Below are 18,537 nucleotides of genomic sequence, written 5' to 3'. Positions count from 1 at the left end.
TAGTCAAAGACAACTGTCAGTTACATTTTCTCAATATTCATATTGAAGATTTTATTTTAAGTGGTTCACAAAATGCTTTTTACATTTTTAAATTGCTTCATGAGTATGGATCAATCAGCAAAATATAGCAGTAATGAGTTCCTTTTAATAGCAAAGAGCACACTAATTACCATGCTGATTATATAAACCAAGTTTTTGGCCAACAAAATAACTCCTGCAGGCAGTGTCCTGCTGGTGGGCAGGCAATTCTAATTAAAAAATAATTAAAAAATAAGAGGAAATAATTTTTCTTTTTACTCTGTTTCAAATTCTAGGAAAAAAAGTGTGCTCACTCACTTTCTATTAGTGACATCATCTGAAATTAGTAGATGCTTCTGCAGGTCTTTGAAAAGACTGCCACCACCAAAATTCAAAATTCAAAAAATAGCTTACCACAAACACTGTCTTTTTTCTGTTCAAAAGGAAGGTCTCCCAGGTATGAGGTTTAATCTGGGGCTCACCAGTGAACAGGTGTTTGCCATTGATTTCATTTTGGCTAAGTACATCCTAGCCAAATTTCTTATTTCTTTCACTGTACCAGGCCCTGTTTGGCAGCAGGGTGATGAATGCTGGGCATTGATAACCCAGCAGGGAGTCTCTGGCTGTCTACAGACATATGTGGACTCTGGAGAGCTGTCATCAGCTGAGTTGTCAGCAGAAGATCCCTGCACTCTCACATAAGATGAGTTCTCTTGTCAGCAGCGTTAGCTATGCTAAAATGAGACTTAAAATGAACATTTGAGAAATGCTCTACGTTCTTAAGCTGTTGCAAAGTCAGCAGGTGGCCTGTTGGTTATGGCATTAGGCTGGAGTCTGAGAAACCCATGGGCTTGCAGGCAGCTTGGGCAAATTGCTTTGCCTCCGTGGCTCATCTGGAATGTGGCTTGTTAATACACGAAAAATCATAATGTGCTTAGAGGCTGGGGCTGTGAGGTCATTAGGTAGACTTTAGGCAGAAAGGAGCAAAGGAAAGCAAGTCTGAAAGCTTTTCTAGTTTTTCTTCAGTATTCCCTATCTTTCCTTATTTTTCAAAGGAAAAAATGAATTCTCGGATATGCATAAACCCCTTTCCATTTAGATAATTTGGAGGAAGAGAGAGGGAGCAGTGGAGTATCTCTTTGGACTACTGCCTGATCTAGACCTAGTGAGTGCATGTCATTCACGGCACTAATGCAACCTTATCACTTCCTAAAATAATTCCTGTTGGGTTTATGGCTATCACACAGATTAGATTGTTGATGCTATGGAAATAGCAGTTGTCAAAAAGCTCATTTGCACAATTTATTTATCTAAGGAATTTCTAATACAGTTTGACCTTTATTCTGAACCAAGATGCTTTTGTTGTTGTTGTTGTTGTGGGTCAACTGGAACAGGTTCATAACACATAGTTCAGAATCTATAAGCAAGGATGTTGGAGGCGATGCTGAACACTTAACAATAAGAACTGATGCAAATCCCAATTTTATCTAGAATAATTGCAGATGACAATGTTAATGAATATTCAGTGTCTCATTTTAAATGTGTATGTGTGCTCAGCCTTGCCTCTTGTGGATACCTCTATTTATCAGAAATTCAAACCCTTACTTGTGTTTCAAGCAGACGAGGATGTGTACAAACTTCATGCTCCTAAAAATACCACATTGATAGCAGAAACCTATGTGTGAAACAACACAGATCGCTTTTTCCACCATTGATTTTGTTTTGTTCTGTGGGTAAAGAATGCAATTCACTTTTCAGTCCTAGAAAACCAGTATTTTTTGTAAGTGGTGCATTCTTTAAACTGTAAATGAGAATCCTCTGCCTTCATTTTCTCTGTGGGAAAATAGATTATTACCTTTTATCTTGGAATACTGTCATTCGAAAAGTCTTAATTTTTAATAAGTAAAGAAAAAAAATGAAAATACGGATATTTCATTTTAGTGGGATAAATTTGTTTATTTGAATGTCAGGCACAGAGTATTAATGTTTTTGCACAGAGAAAAATGTGTTAGAATTGTATTATTGTACATTTTATTTAATTTATTCTGCCTCTAGGTACTAATTTAATTCATTTCCATTGATTTAAGTATGCATTTGAGCTGAAATATTATGCTTAAAGGCATCAGCAAGTGATATAATAAGACTGTACCTATAGTTCAGAATGAAAAGATAAAAGGAAAAGAAACTGTTATTCCTAAGGAGAATTAAAAAGGAGGGGAGGAAAGCCCTTTTTAATAATGGTTCATTTTCTTCCTTTTTAGTACAAAGTGATAAAAGGAAACAAATTCATGTTCCAAGCCTCAGACACAGTGTAAGGTTATTTATGAGGATTTTATCTTCACGGGAGAAGAAAAGTTTTTCAGAAGTTGTTAATGTTGAAAGTATGGAAAGTGGATTAAAATATCACAAGGAAAAACAGATTGTCAAGATGACAGAATAAACCTGTATACCTATTTTCCAATTTTCATCTCAACATGAAAACACAGCATGATACTAAGTTTCAGTGAAAAGAAGCAGAACATATTGGTCAGCATCTTGGTAGGAGGGGAATGTTTTTATACAGCAGATATTGGGTTTGATAAAATATAACGCATTCCTAAATTCCTGGGTGTGTCCTCTGTTGCAAGAACTGTTCTTGGACAATGTCCAATTTTTACTTGGGCTGTATGAAAAGTCCTGGAAAACCTCTTTTCCAAATACATGTCGCTATACAGATTCCTGGTCATGGCAGATTTAAGGTAAGTTTTGAGAAAGGCCTTTGTCCCATTTCTCTTGGATAAGTAGTTTACTGAAATGTAAGGGCCAGTGAGCAGCATATGAAAGCGCGATGGCTATAGAAACAAAGTGTCCCAATTTACAGTATAACCCGAAGAGCAGCGTATGAAGGAAATAACAAGTTCAGTCACATGTATCTATATGGATACAGTGAAAGGGATGAGATATTGGAGGAGTAACGAGAGCACGATTTGAAGATGAGATGTGAACAAGGGCCAGATTCGATGTGCAGAATGAATGCTACTGATGCACATGCCTTGGTGAATTGGCAGGACTGATGGCAGGAAAGAATATGTATAGGTATTTGTCTTGATTTTGAGACAGAATACCTTGCCCGAGGAACTGAAGAGGAGAAAGGTAGAATTCCATAACAGTGTTGTCAGAAGTGCTGGTAGGAACAGAATGGCATTTTTACTGGAGTAGATTTGTCAACTGTTTCGTACAAAAAGGGGTTGGAACCTTCACCTCTGTATGGTATGGTATTTTAATTATCCTTCTAGTTAAGGGCAGTTTGACTCTCCATTTCATATTTATTATAAAAAAGTAGCATGATTTTTCTATTGTTGCTCTTTTGTACTTGCACTGACTGCAGGTATCCTACCATTTGACTTGTGTGTCATTTCACTGTCCAGTTAAAAGAAAATTATGTTGTTTTTCTCAATCAAAAGGGAGAGTATCTTATGCATCAGACTGGTTTATCAAGTATTGCCCATGAGATGTAGGAGCCTGCTATTGCCTATTCTGGAAACTGTCTGCTGAAAAGCAGAAAAAAAAAAAAAAAGGGGGGGGGGGGGAAGTGTGCTTTCACTGAAAAATAGAATTTTTTTCATTTTTAGTGTTACAACCTCATTATTATGGACCAATTAGGAAAATTTCTTATGATATTTTCTGGGTAACTATGCATTTTCCATTTGGCTCCTCAGCGAATATATCCAAAATCATGGCAGAGTACTTCAGTTATGCAATAATATAAATCTCTTCAAGAAGCTGTCTTGACTTGAAGCATGGCTTGCTTTTTACCCACCTGTTGCAATTCCATTTGATTTGCTTTCTTTGCCTTCCATCTCTCCTCATAAGGCATTTTCCTATTTCATTGAGGAAAGAAATGAGAAATAAAAAAATTCAGAGAAAAGAATATTAATGGTGTATATGACAGTTGAAATGCATTTGAATTATTGTTTTTTATCTTTTGTCACTAGTAGTGCTTAATAGCAAATTCTCCAGAGCCATATGATTAATACTGTTTTCATTTTCATTCCTATGAGAGAGAAGGATTTTCCTCTACAGAGTTTTCCTTCTTTTTATTTGCATAATTGTCTGCTTTGAATGTAACCATAACAGAAAAACATGTTAAAGGCATCATCTCTCCATTCGTGCATGGCCCCTACTGCATATATTCAGCATCATTAGGATTTTTTTTTTTTTTTTAATTTGCAGCAGTCTTTTGAAGTAGCTTTTTTTGGATGAAATACAATGTGGTAAAATAAGAACTACACAACTACACCTTCCCTCCTTCTCCAGGTGTTCTGTTTTGTACTTGGTTTTTTTTTTGGCTAATTCATTTATTTTATTCACTACGCTCTGTTACTTGGCTTAGGTATTTTGGGGTGAAGGGAGTTGGTTACCCAGAGGTGTATATTGTTAACATCTAGTGTGTAAATTCTGTTAAGTGGTCTGTATCAGCAAGTCCATAATTTCAAAATATTTCTTGAAAAGGGCCTATTTTACACTTCTTTTTCTCTGTGGTGAGTCTGTGCAAGGCTCCTCAGCAATCTCAACTAACTGCTTCCCTCCTTCTTTTGGGAAGGGGGTTGGTGTCTCCTGCAGTGAGGAGAGGGCACTGCTGACAAAAAACTGGTCTCAGGTCTCTGGCTCTTGAATTCTTTCCTGTTCCCTTGGTCAAAGAGCATGAGTAAGGACTTCTCAAAAAGATGTTTTGGGTAATGTAAGGAAAGCTAGATTCTCACTGCGGTTTTTTTGGTGGTTTGTTTTGGTGCCTCGTGCTTCTGTGCGTGGAGAAAAAGAAATGTAATTTGGATTTTATGAGTTGAGAGTTTAGGTTGTATTTTCAATGGCTGTGGGGGTGTAAAACACTTAGAGGTGTGTTTATTGATCTCCAAGTTAATAAAATGTGATCATTTTCTGTCCACCCTTGGAACTATGTGCTGAATGCTTCGTTCTTCTCCTTTCATGAGTTCAGTAATTACTTTAAGAAAAATAAACTTCTTTTTTTAACAGAATATTGGGAAGGAATAAAGCACAATCGTTCCATCAGCTTGAAAATCATGGAGATACATTTACTCACATGAGGTTTCCTCTTGTGCTTACTGGTATTGATGGCACCTTTGCAGTCTGCACTATGATCAAGTCTACATCAATTTTAATCATACCATTTGGCACTAAGCTGCTATGCTAATGGGGCCTATAGTAGTTCCTTAGGTACACTGAAAGACTTTAGTGAGTCAGACTAGCTGTTTTGGTTCTATATTTCACTTTTAGAACACTCTCTCTGTGCTTCCCACAAGGAACATCCCTAGCTAAATGATGGAAACTTTCTATAGCTTATGAAAAATCCCAGGTTTTTGTTATGCTTTATAATAACTTGCTGTTTATTTCTTTCTGATATCACAAATGTTTGCAGAGACCCACTTTGACAGATAATAACTGATTTAAATAGTCAACATCAAATACAAAAGGTTTATGAATACTAAGCAAAACATCTTGACAAAAGGTGAGCAGACTTGGCAAGGGTGAGATAGTCTGCATGTTTCAACGTCTCTTTTAGTGGAATCACATCTTTACTTTCAATTTCCTCTTTAATGTAACATACATTCTGTAAATATTGTTGCTACTGACAAGAACATCAATTCATGTTATTCATAAAGAGACTTTCGGTATTTGAGCAATGAATAGCAAGCAGGAGGAACAATTGCTAGCATTTTTATTTCTTAACATACATCCCTCTGCTAAAAAATGGAAGCAGAGTCAATTTACGCTTATCAAACACATACTGCTTTTGGGAAAAGGGCTGATTTCTAGCTGAAAACCATATGCAAGTGAAGGCAGGTAATTTGTTAAAGTATATTTTTTTCCTTTATGTATTAGAAATTGCCAAATAAAAGTGATTGGGGGACTGAGATACTTTTGCAAGAGTTATAAAATCAGTGGTTGTGGGGGGATTGAGATATTTTTGCCAGAGTTATAGAATTAGTGATTGTGAAGTGATCATTTTAACAGACACTGTGAATAGTTTTGCTCAGAGTAATTGGTGTGGATGTGGATGTTCCTGTGGACAAAAATCTAGTTCAGTTTGGTCACCATAAGTAAAGCAATACTAACTATGATTGTATGGCAGTATACCGTAAACGTACTTTGCATTCAGTCTTAGTCTTTACCCATATGCTTTACTTCACTGAAGTCAATTGGACCATGTGCCTACTTCAAATCAAGTGGGTGCACAAGCGTTTGATGGAGTCATATTCAATGGTAGTCATCAATGTGAGTAAATAGCAATTTCAGTAAAACTTGGGGGCTACAGTGGAGTGGCGTTGACACTATTAAAGAGCTGCAAATCCAAAAAGAAGGGTTTGGGATGTGAGTAGAAAGTAGCAGAATGACATCATCATGGAGTATGCTTACTCAGTGCGGGAGGAGCCCTATGGAAAGAAGATGCAGAGTACAAATGTGTATTTCCTATTTCCAAATCCAGTGTCACCCTGCCCTGCTGCTCTGTTTGGCTAAGTCCAGCCAGAGCTGCATCTCTCAGAAATGAAAAACGCTTTCCTAAAAGGTCGGTGCATAAATGCTGAAGAAAAGCTATTAAAATCTTTAGAGTGTGGAGTAAGCTTATGATCTCAGGGCTGGAATAGAAGAGTTACTGAATACTTCCCACTTTCTAATCATTATGAATTGCAGGTACTTGTCACGTCTGAGGATTTAAGTTAAAATCGGGGAAAAAATTGAGTCATTCTGACAGTGCAACTTGGCAAATTGCCAAGGAAGTCTAGGCAAGAGTTACAGCTGCATTAAACAGCTTAGTGTGGTGTTATCTTCTGCTTTTCTCAGCTGGAGAAATTGCTTTGCCATAGAAAGCAGAGACCACCAAAACCAAAAATCTTTGAGTCCTGTGTATACACCAAAAGGCACTGGGAGGGGAGCAATGGGCCATGAAGAAAGCCCTGCTTCTGCTTTGGTAGCTCTGGAATATGGGGGAAAACATTTTGTTTCTGATCTTTTTCTTTCTTTTTTTTTCTTTTTTCCTTTTTTTTTTTTTTTGTAAGGTCTGTTTCTTTTCCAATGCCCAGAAGTGCCTTCCCTGAAAGGGATAAAATTTCATTGCATTCATTTCTGCATTTACCACTCTGTGTGCGCACATGTGCATGTAATTTTTGTGCAGAAAATGGAAGGAAAAAGTGATGTTCTACTTTACAATTCAGTTTAATCTGGTACGTGTTATTTGAAGAATAATAGCTAGCAGTATTGACAACGATGCATAAATACTTTTTGGCATGACTGCAGCAGTGACATTGTAGTTCTGCTGTTCCCTGTTGCTGCTTTAAAAGACTGGTAGCAAAGATGGAATGGGAGTGGTTCCCTCCTTTATGAAATGCTCTCTACCAGACAGTATTACTTGTGTAATATATGTGCAAATCTTCAATGATTATTTCACTCCACTGTCCTTTAAATAACAAAAAATATTCAACCCTGTATTTTGCTATTTGCAACAGCTGTCAAAAGGGATTTCCTACTTGTTTGGAGCGTGCATCAGGAAACATGTATCAGTTTCCTTAACAATACTTGGGTTTACTCTGCTTATCAGAGGGGTAGTCCAAGTCTAATTAGATCTGCTCATTAGAGCTTCACAATAAAAATGGTATTCCAGTACTTCTGCTACAATATGCTTCTCACTGTGTCTTTTGTGAAATGCACACTGAATGATGAACAACATGCAGAAGGGCAAACAAGTGTCCCAAAAATGTAAGTACTACTTGTTTTAAGATGAGATGTTATAGATTGGAGGGGACAAACAATATTAACTGAGTGTTTTCCTTTTTATTTTCTGTTCAACTCTGTTGTAAAAATAACTTTTCTTCAGCATTATAGAAATATATGGAAGGAAGGGCCTTTCAAAGTAAGTACACAAGAGTTCCGCTTAATGATATTCAGTGAAGCCACAGGGCACTTTGAGAGCTGCAGTCAGAAGGACATACAGTTCATCATTTTTCTTGGGGTTTTGTGTCACTGACAGGAAAAGTTGTTCTCCCTCTCTTATTTTTGCATGAGTATATGAGGTTGCTGGTCATGGGCAGTTTTAAGTCCTTCTAAATATGCATTTCCTTTAATTCATTAAGAGACTTTCGTGTTCCAACATATCCATTACAATGACAAACTGACACTGTAAAATTAAAAAGCCTGCAATTACTCACTTAGTTTGTATTTTAATCAAAGCTATTGTAATATGACTCTAGGGAACCATAAATGGCAAAACAAAGGGTTTGGGATTTATGTGGCACCTCTGTATACAGAATGTCTAAGTGGAAGGAGCTATGGAAGAACAAAAACGCTGGATTTCTTCCTTGCATCCAGGAAGGATAGTTTTCAAGTGTAGTTTGAGCAGAGCCTAAAACAAGTCTCTGATCAGCTCAGGATCAGAGAGATCCAAACAAACTTGTCTTCTTTCTTTATTTTGGCTTTTGGACATTGAGACCATCTGACAAAACTGTGCTGGGCCCATGCATTATTTTTATGAGTCATCATTCCATGAAAGACCTTAAGGAAGTAATATCGAAAACATTTCTGTGTGCATTGTGGTTGTTGGGCAGGTAGTAATTGTATCATTTACTTCTCTTATAAAGTGGACATGTGTATGGGTACATGTTTGTGTGTAGGCAGGAGAGGAAACAAATATACTGCTCCTGATTTGTGGTTTTTGTTTTCAAGAGGAATTTTCTCATTTTGTGTAAAGCAAGTTTGATTCATTGCCTGGATCTCTTGGGCTGCAGAGCTCTGACATCAAAAGTGAGCAACAGCCGGTATAGCAAGTGAAGCAGTGAAGCTTGTTCATACAGTCCTGCTAGGAGAAGGCGTTTCCACTGTACTCTTAGTGGAATTGCATCTCCTGTACTTGCTCAAGATGCGCATTTTGGGTGCCCTTCCCTGTGAAGTAGCAGGGACAGCCCATGTGTCACAAAGTAATTCTCTCAGAATTTTTATAGGAAGTTTTATGCTTTTCTGTATTGCCTACAAAATTTATACAAGACTCTATAATTTTGAAAGAAGTTAAATGAACAAAACTGCTCTGAAGCTGGTATGGCAGCTATGCCTTAGAACTTCTTTTTTGTCTCCAGGGTTCACATGGAAACTACTGTGGATTTAATGAGTATTTGTCACTTGCATGACAAAGATATGAACATTTTGGACCCAAATCTGTCTTTACAAAAGATGAAATAGAAAATCCTATAACAAAGCCAGCATTTTGGAGTGGCTCTTCCTTCACAGAGTTCCCCTGTGGATCTGAGTAAGATGCCCCAAGGTCACCTGCATGCACAGTAACTTAACCAGCCTTTCTTTGTAGCTTTCTGAGCAGCTGGCATTTGTATCTCCTCCTCAAGGAGTTTACGAAACCCCCATGGTATGGTAAGTCTAAGAGTTTGACTTTAGAATTTAACAGATGCAAACACACAGTTACCACTGTTCCTCTTACTGTTCTTGTCAGCTTGTTACCTGATGCATCGACCACCTTGTCAATATTTAAGGTATCATGAGAGAATTGGGTTTCCTATCTCTCTCAGCAGTTGCAGGTGCAAAAGTGGCCAGAGACTAAGTACCTGTCTGAACTGGGAATTGTTGTGAGTGTTTCACAGACTATTTCTTGTTAAGCTGATCATAGCCTTTTCTCATTCAGGCAAATTAGAGTTGTATTTTCTCATGTTCAGAGCATTTTCTGTTTGTCAGCACAAAGCTCTTCTCAGTTGTATGACTGAGAGAGGAGCAAGTGACTAAGATGAAGAAAAGGAGCCAGGCACATAATCCAGATACTTAAAAATGCTAAATGCGTGACACTGATACTTAGAGTGACAACTCACCCAAAAGCAAGAATGGAAATATTTTTCTAATTGTTGTCTGAGCCAGATTTGCGAACTTCTAGCAAGAAGCAGGATGGCCTCTCTAGCTACCATGGCCTCAGTGGAGAGGCTTTCACCTTCCTGGGCAGGCAGTGGTGGTGCTATGGGCTGCAGAGATTTCACCCATCTGCCATCTTCATTCAAATGCCTCGTTCACACTAGATGGCACTGCAATAACACTTGTTACATCACCCAATTTATTTACAAAATAACCCCCACCTGGAGCAGTGGAGTTATCTTTAAGTGCAGTAAAGTCAGCGTTTTCATTCATTTGCTGCTTTTTAATATTAGTGCTTTATTGACAAATGAATACCGTTATACATATGGATATGTTATTATTAAGTCTGCATGTGTGTAGTAGTCCAGAACCATCCTGAACACAGAACCATACCTCTGATGTGTCTGCTCAGACTGGCTTGCAGGTTACTCTTTCAACCATCACTGGATTACATAGTGCTCTTTTAAAGCTCTCTAATTTTTGTAATTCCTAGTTTATAATGCTGATAGAGCTTCAGTGTTCAAATACTTTTTAAAATATTTTTTCTCAGTTAGAAGCTCCTATTCCCCCATTTGTAAATTCTTATGATCAGCACATCCATTGTGTCTGAGTATCCTTTCTTAGGCCTTCAAAGTTTAACTTTAACTTAGGTTAAAAGTTTTTGCACCTGTGTCTCACAATACAACTTTTCAATTTTGTCTGCTTGCTCAGCCACCCTTTCTAATTTCTAAATGAGTTTTACATCTCTCTGGCATTAGCAGCTGTTTTTGGTCTGATTAAGTTTTGCATGTCTGTGATGATTCTCATCCAAGTAGATCCCCTAGTGCTTTATAAACTTTATTAACTGGTGGAACGTACTACCTATCCTTTGCCTTTGATCAAATTAATAAACCTTTAGAGTGACAGACAGTAAATGATTTTGCTAAAGGTGGAAGGTGATGATGGAAAGCATGTGAAATAGTATATGAACTACTCCAGGTTTCAGGATTCTTCCACCTGAATAGGACAAGTGAAATATCTCATCAGTGCTATATAGATTTCAGCAGTGTTAAAATGATTATGTGATTAATTCAAGGACTGTGGCTTTTTTCTTCAAAGCTCTAAAACAGAGCTCATGCTGTCACCTAAAAAGGAACATCAGCTGTCCTACATCTTATTTGTTGTGAACAGTGATAGTATATGTAGCCTTGGCTTTTTCCTGCAAAGAGAAACAGCCTCCAAAATCCATCCGTGAGTGTTTACTAAGAAGTATTGACCTGCTAGAGTGTTGCTGGAGCTTAGTGCTCTTATATTTAGAGGCTTTGACTGACATATTGTAAAGAGATGCCTATTCAATACAACTGTTCTTCAATGTCCCTGAACAAAGCAGTTACTGAAATAGAAAACTGCATATTTCTGTTATAGTACGTGGCATATGCATAGATGGAGTTACACTTCAGTCTCAGTCCTGACAGGACAACGCAGTTAATAACTTTATGCTTTCTGAGATTCACAGAGATTTTCAAAGCTCTTAGTGAACAAGAACTACAATTACATGTGAAATAAACCAGCAAAATATGTACCCAGACAAAGCTGTGGTACTAGTACACAGTGTAAGGGAGGGTCGTCAGCTACTGACATGTAGGTTTTATTTACTACATCTGCTAGGTATTTTGGCTAATAACGCTGTAGCTAGAATGAAACTGTCGGGCTTTTCTCAACAGTGTTCCATTGACTTCAAGGGGGATAATAGATTAGGGTACTTCTGTACATTAATTTACAAAGCTTTATTATACATGGTTTATAAAATGTAAACAAACTTTTCATGGTAGTCACTACTGTGAAGTGTTTTAATTTTGGAATCTCAAAATCTGGTGTAATCTTCAAAGTATTTTTAACAGTTCTGCCTTTGGCCCCAAACCTGCCACACTGGGATAGAGTTATCTGTTGGCATCTATGGGAATTTTGCATTAAGCTTCATAGCAAGATATGGGGTTTTATCTCTTTCAATTTGTCTCTTTTCAACATTTGCTAAATGCTATGCAGCAGTGTGTATTAATGCAATAATATGTCCTCTGTAATTCAGAGGTATTGCAATAAACATTTTCCTCCCTCTCATCTGTAAGGTTTACTGTCTTTAGCAGAGTGCTGACCCAATGAATTGTTGTTTTCAATACAACTGAAATTCAGCTTTTAGTTAAGTGATAAAAATTCTGTTTTCATTTGAATGACAAAATCAAATTATTTAATTTCTTTAGCTGTTGCATACAATGCCCCAGTAAGATGGATTTAAAGAGTATAGGATGGTAGGCACTCAGAACAACAGTATTGGAGGGGCAATGTCCTTGCCTCAAGAGCAGCAAGTACCAGCTGCTTCACAGGACAGTGCAAGAAGTCTAGTCATAGCCAACTGGGGTGATTTGCTTTGGTTTTAATTTTAACTCTTACTGTTGGAAGGTTTATACCATAATATAAACCATTGGAGATGTTTGTTTATAATTTTCTACTTTATATAATGTAATAAGGAAGTTTTTATTAACAGCGTCATTTATTTTTTTCTAAATCCTAATCTGATGGATAATTTGCAAGACTGAATCCCTAAATCGGCTATTGTATGTGTATTGGAGGTATAGGATCCCGTGGTGTTAATTTTTAATATTTTTTCATTATCACAGCTGATGAAAAGGGGGGCTTTGCTATTGTGGTAGTATTTTCACTGAAAAAATAAGTAACAGCTAAACACTGGACAAGAGAATGTAAGTGAAAAATGTGAACCTAAGAGCTGGATGTGAGCCTGAAAGATTGCTGTTCTCTGATACTCTTTCAGGTCACAAGTCACAGATGATGATGTAGCTTTAGTTTAAAAGTGAAATTCTGAATTTTCTTGTTTGTGTTGCACAACAAATATGATTTGAAATGGTACTGAGAACATTTTTTTCTTCATTGCTTGTCAGATTCATTTGCAGGCAATATTTTAAAGTGCTATAAAATTATTTTGTCTAATTGTTAAGGAGATTTAAATCATAATATGTTTTTAAAAACCCAGGAAACAGCTGTTTATATCCCACAGGATTGTAGAGAGCATTTGATTTGCAACTATTATATTATTGTTTAATCCTGTCCTGTTTGCCTTTTTTTAATTTGTTGAAGCTGACACTGGCAATCTGTAGATCTTAGTTTGCAATGTAAATCAAAGCCATGCTCAAATATAAGCGAGAAACATGACGTTAAGTAATGCAATGATTCATTTTATATGGAAGTACTCAATTTGAATGAATAACTAAGTATTAGACATAATTAAATATAATTTGATATCATTATTTTGTGCATATGACACACTTAGCAAATATTGCTGTTAGTTTTAGCCCTGTGGTCTGGTTTATTTTTCATGTGAACTGAATCACCAAGTCTAGATAGTGTATGATGCAAAATGCAGCATTTAAAGAACTCGAAAGGCTCTTAAATTTATCAACTCACTGTCTGAATTTGCATGAAAAAACATGTTGTTTTCTGGCATTTTTAAAATATATTGATCTTAAATGTTCTTTCTTACTAAGAGGAATAAACTTTATGGTATTTGACCATACCATACTCCAGTTTTTAACACTATCCCTGAACTTCTACTTCATTGTATTTTAATCATTTTTGTTTACAAGGATTAGGAAGATTTCACCTATAATAATTAAAGTTGACTTCCAGAAGCCCTGCTGATAGAAGCATTAAAGCCTGATTTTATGGGCCTGCAGTGTATAGTACACAGCATAATGGGAAACAAGTGATTTAAACCTGAATGGTGGACACTGAAGGGCCCCAGCTAATTAACAGGCTTGTGAATGAAGCTCTTGAGGAAGCCCACTAAGAAGTGACGGGCTACCTCATAGCTTTACTTATAGCACAGTGTTTACATATTGAGCTGTGCTGTTAATCAATTAAATGTTCTTGCTAGCACCACATTATTAACTTTCTGGGGTCTGATCACCTTCTTTTAGCTTTACATCCATGCTGTTGCCAGTTCTACACAAAGGATAGATTGCATTTTAAAATTAAAATTTCTTTTTTTAAAAAAAAAGGCAACGGTGTATTAAAAGTCAGAAACTAATCAGTTTACTTTGGTGTCTGAACTGCACATGAAAAACAAATGAGTGGGCTGGGCCTTGGAAATTTGGGGGTTGGACTAGATGATCTCCAGAGGTCCCTTCCAACTCTGACCATTTTGTGATTCTGTGAATAAAAACATAATAATAATAAGCATACTGGCATGTACTCATTGACACAGGGAATACCTTAAATCTGCACGGAACTGCATGGGTCGTGATATAGTTCCCATCTATACAGACTATTCTTGGAAAATTGGGATGCTAAGGGAAAGTAGGATGCTTATTGGGAGGACGTGAAGACAGAGCAGGCAGTTAAACTCCCCAGTCACCCCATAAAAAAAAGTGGAACTGGTGGTTCCAATTTCAATTTTGTAGTAGGGTCCCAAGACTTCAACAAGGGAAGTGGTACAAAGCAGATTTTGCCTCTTGAACTGTTCTAAGCTCACTGAATCCCAAAAGAGACAGACACTGGGAAAATGTATAAACGTGTGAATCTCATGCAGTTAGGTTTTTTTTTTTATTTCTGGGGTGGCAACGCTGCCTTCATCTACAGATTCTTTTTTAATACAGTGAGTACTAAACATACTGGGCTTTGATTTATCAGAGATGATCTCACAACTGTGATGGGTGGGTTCTTGTGCTGTGGGTGTTATAGTTGACACAATTAAATTGCATTTTCGCCTGAATCATCCGCATTTAAAGTATTTATTTCTCCTCCACTTCCCTAGAACATGTCTCTATACGAGAGCAGTTCCAAGTGTAAAGTTTGGTTTGGACCTCTCTGAAGTTCAGAGCTGCCCTGAACATTTAGATTCAAGACAGCTAATATTTGCCGAATATAGCCTAAAATATCCTGAAGAAATGTTTTAGCAGACTCAAATTCAAGTTTTTGTAAAGGTCTGTTGGCCTTTGTATTGATTCATTTCATTATCACTTCTTTTCTTACATGATTTTTAAAAAGTTTATCCTGCTTCTCAGCCCCCCAGGTGTTTTTTTTTTTCCCTAAAGTGAAATATATTTGTGTTTTACAGCTTGAATTTAATTTTAATATAGTAGATTTATGGACACATTCAATAAGATGAATTGGATTCTTCTTTTTTTGTTCTCCATAGAGTTAAATGGCAATGAGTACTACTAGTAATATGAAATCTATAAAGAAATTTCAAATTTCTTTAATATTTGGAAATCTCATTTGCATGAAGGGTGAATATTTTTCTCTGTTGTAAAAATGTATAATACCAATTGCCATCTTTAATGAAAAAATAAATTAAAAATATTGCTTGCACAATAAAAATGGTGCCATATAATGTAAAATATATGAATAGTATGTTACTGAGTCTTAGGTGTAGTTTATTAAATATTACATAATCTCTCAAGCTTTTTGAAAAAAATGAAAGTAAAAGATTGGTTTGTGTGTGTTCAAATCCATTTGACTAGCACCCAAGCAGTTCAGAGCTGTGCAAATAGTTCTAGGGGAGCGAGTATGCAAAAAGTGTTTGATTAGCAGGAACACTTATTTAGCTGTACTCACAGACACTCAAGCAGAGTCCTTTGAATCTGCTTCTTGCCATTTTTTCTTACTGCGGGGGTGTGATGTGTGGTGTAATACAGTACTTTGTGTGTTTGAATGCTGGAATTAGCTTGGACACTGCTTTTTCTTAAGTAATCGTGAATACCTATTAAATTGTTTGGTGATCTTAAGTTAAGATGTGCTTGTTTGCTTCTTGGATGCGTTCCTTTCAGAAAGATGCAGAAATTGAAGAGTGTGACAATTTGGGGAGCTTACCATTTAAGAGACCGGTTTGGATGTCACCAGCTCTCTGTCCATCTGTCTGGACTGGCAGTGTCCCCATGGCCAGCAGCGGCTGCGGTGGAAGGCGGCAGGACTGGCTGAGCACCTGCAGTGGTGTCACACCAGGCGTTGGTTCCTGTTGGACGGAGAAATTTCGTCTCCCTTTGTTTTCCCTGGTAAAACGGAACCTGCTGCTCTATTGCATTTGCAAGACTCATTTGTGCCCTCTCTGGTTTCAGTGGGGCTTCAAGGGGTGCAGTCAGCAGGGCAGAGGAGGGCCACAAAGCTGTCCTCCCGCCCTCCTTGCGCTTTTCCGCTTTTCCTCACGCTTTTCCTCACGCTTTTCCTCACGCTTTTCCTCACGCTTTTCCTCACGCTTTTCCTCACGCTTTTCCTCACGTGTTTCTTTGCGCTTTTCCTCACGCTTTCTCGCGCTTTCCGCTCGCTGCCGGGCAGGGTTTTGCCCTGTCTCCGGGAGGTTTCCCCAGCGGCGCCCCAGCCTGGCTGAGGGGCTCAGCTGTGCCCTGCGCGGGGGCGGCTGCAGAACCGGCGGGAACCGGCCCTGGGCGGCCCCGCCCTCCCCTCACAGAGAGCCCCCGCGCCGCCACACAGCGAACATGGACACTGATGCCCAAAACGTGGGGTGCGGCCGTGTGGGTAGAGATCACCCCACCGGACATAGTCCTTCCAAGGTGTGAACAGTGACGTGCTTTGGTGTATGCGCTCAAGTGCTGCCACCTAAACCTTAGAAATTGCTGGTGACGTACTTGAGTAATATAGATCTTATGAAGTGCCTTTGAAGCAACCTGTGCTTATGTGGTAATGCCTCAGCAAGGGTGGCAGGAGAGTTTTGTTGTACAAGAAGACGGCCTTCTCATCCTCCCTGTGCTAACTGAGTTCCCGTGGCTGCTGGGGAGTGCTATGGGAGTGACCATGCCGCCTGCCGGCCACCGTGCCACCGAGGGCACGCGAGCACCTCGCCACTTGCCAGGAAAGACACAGCGGCTGCATGGCTGTGCACGATAGCCTGGTGAGTACTGGGATGGATAAAGCCTGCTTGCAAGTGCACTCACAGTTCGTATCAGATGAATGCCACCCCACTCAATCATTAAGAATGTTTTACATTAATTTTTGGTTCAATGCAAGCCTTTTGTGGCAAAGAAAAATAGCCTTTTTGTCACCAAAAAAAGACCAACACATTTGTGGTGATGAAAAATCTATCCTCTGGTGCCTTCTGCTTTTCCTTGGCAGCGGCACTGCGTTATGCTGCACCTTTCCCTATCATTGGGCCTTTTGCCTTGTGATTCTTCTGCCTGATTTTGAGTCCTTAGAAACCCGTGTGGCCTGGGTTAGATCGTGACCTATTTTGTGAATTTGCATGGTGCTAAAATAGATGCAGTACTCACCAAATCAGTAGGGCCTTTCTGCTCTGGTTTGATATGCCTTGAAGTTCTAAACCAGTCTCATGTGTGCAGCTGTTCTGATGGAGGAGACGCTTTTCAGTGGTAAATATGGAGAGGTGAAGAAGTGATTGGGGAGATCCCCAAAACCACCTGCTTGCCTAATGCAAAAGTCATTTTCTTGTCAGCGTGCTTAGAGATTTTTTTCAAAGATTGCTGTGTTAACCTACATTAGTTACTCCCTGTCCCCTGATGTAGGTGGAACAGACTTTATCTCAACCTGCGGCTCTCAGAGATGTGCTGTGTCCTTTGGCATACTAAAATGGAGGTTACTGTGTTCTTGCGAATTAGACAAAGGGAGAAAGAAAAGTGCTGGCTTGGTAGTGTAGTGGCAAGGTATTTGTATGAGTGTAAGCGGTCACCTGTTTAAACTTCATACAGTTTATGAGAAATTTGTAACTTAATTTTTAGAGGAAGAAATTTCCTGTGGCTTGATGTTAGCATGAGATTGATTTGTGCTTTAATACAGATTGTCCATATAACCCTGGTTATATCACTTGTCCTCCTGTCCTGTAGAATGGGTTGCTAGCAGTTGCCTGCATTGCACAGATATGTCACATTAGCTTACAATCATACCTTAAATTTGTGAAACAATTATATGGGTAGTGAGGGAGATGTTAGTACTATAAAATTGTTATTGCTCATTTTAGAATGCATTACAATGACTTTAATGCAGATATTTATGTGGAGTTTTTTAAAATTTGCAGACTGCTCTTTTCTTGGTGAAACGCACTATCATTATCCGAGAACAATACCACAAATGAAACTGCTAGTAGATTTATCCTGGATGCCTGGAAGTATGGTGGGGGATGGTATGTGAGTGGAGGGCTTCTCTCCGTTCACCGGGATTTTCTCTTATGACAGTGCCTAAATACATCTGTGGTAGTTTGAGCTCATTGACTCAGTATATGCAAACTGAGATCCTGTCTTTCCTGTAGCACAAACCATTGGAAAAAGGAAAAGAACTGTGAAAACAGTGCAGTTGTATTTTCCCTTTTATAACTAACACAACTGGAATTTTAAGGAATCCCAAATTGTACTAGGTGTGTGACACAGTAAATTTCACCAGCTGTAGCTGAGTTGGTCATGTGTGAACACCAATTAGTGTGGTACATGGTAATATAATTAGGAGAACCAAGATGAAATTAAGAAAAAGGGAAAGGTAAGCTGAATATCAGGTACTTTATTACTATCAGAGGCTTTTAAAACTGAACTGCAGAAGCCGAAGGCAGCAGCTGTGTAAGAAACAATTTTATTCTGAAAAGCCCTGGACTGGCTCATTTTTATCTCTGAG

At 38.3% G+C, this 18,537-nt stretch overlaps 1 protein-coding gene across 1 annotated transcript in view; it reads right to left on the bottom strand.

Annotated features, from left to right (window-relative positions):
• Positions 1-16,463, bottom strand: part of LOC104294480 (cytochrome b-c1 complex subunit Rieske, mitochondrial) — a 34,203-nt gene extending 17,740 nt beyond the window's left edge. Inside the window, exons 1-2 of the mRNA XM_009894093.1 lie at positions 16,207-16,463; positions 15,778-15,956 (exon numbers count right to left, since the gene is read on the bottom strand). Of these exons, the coding sequence (XP_009892395.1) occupies positions 15,778-15,956; positions 16,207-16,463 (436 nt within the window). The remainder of the gene's footprint in view (positions 1-15,777; positions 15,957-16,206) is intronic.
• Positions 16,464-18,537: the final 2,074 nt, after the last annotated feature.

This window comes from Charadrius vociferus, unplaced genomic scaffold (genome assembly GCF_000708025.1).
Source record: "Charadrius vociferus isolate BGI_N301 unplaced genomic scaffold, ASM70802v2 scaffold341, whole genome shotgun sequence".
Lineage (NCBI taxonomy): Eukaryota > Metazoa > Chordata > Aves > Charadriiformes > Charadriidae > Charadrius > Charadrius vociferus.
The sequence above is the reverse complement of the archived record's forward strand: the minus strand, read 5'-3'. Positions and strand labels throughout refer to the sequence as shown.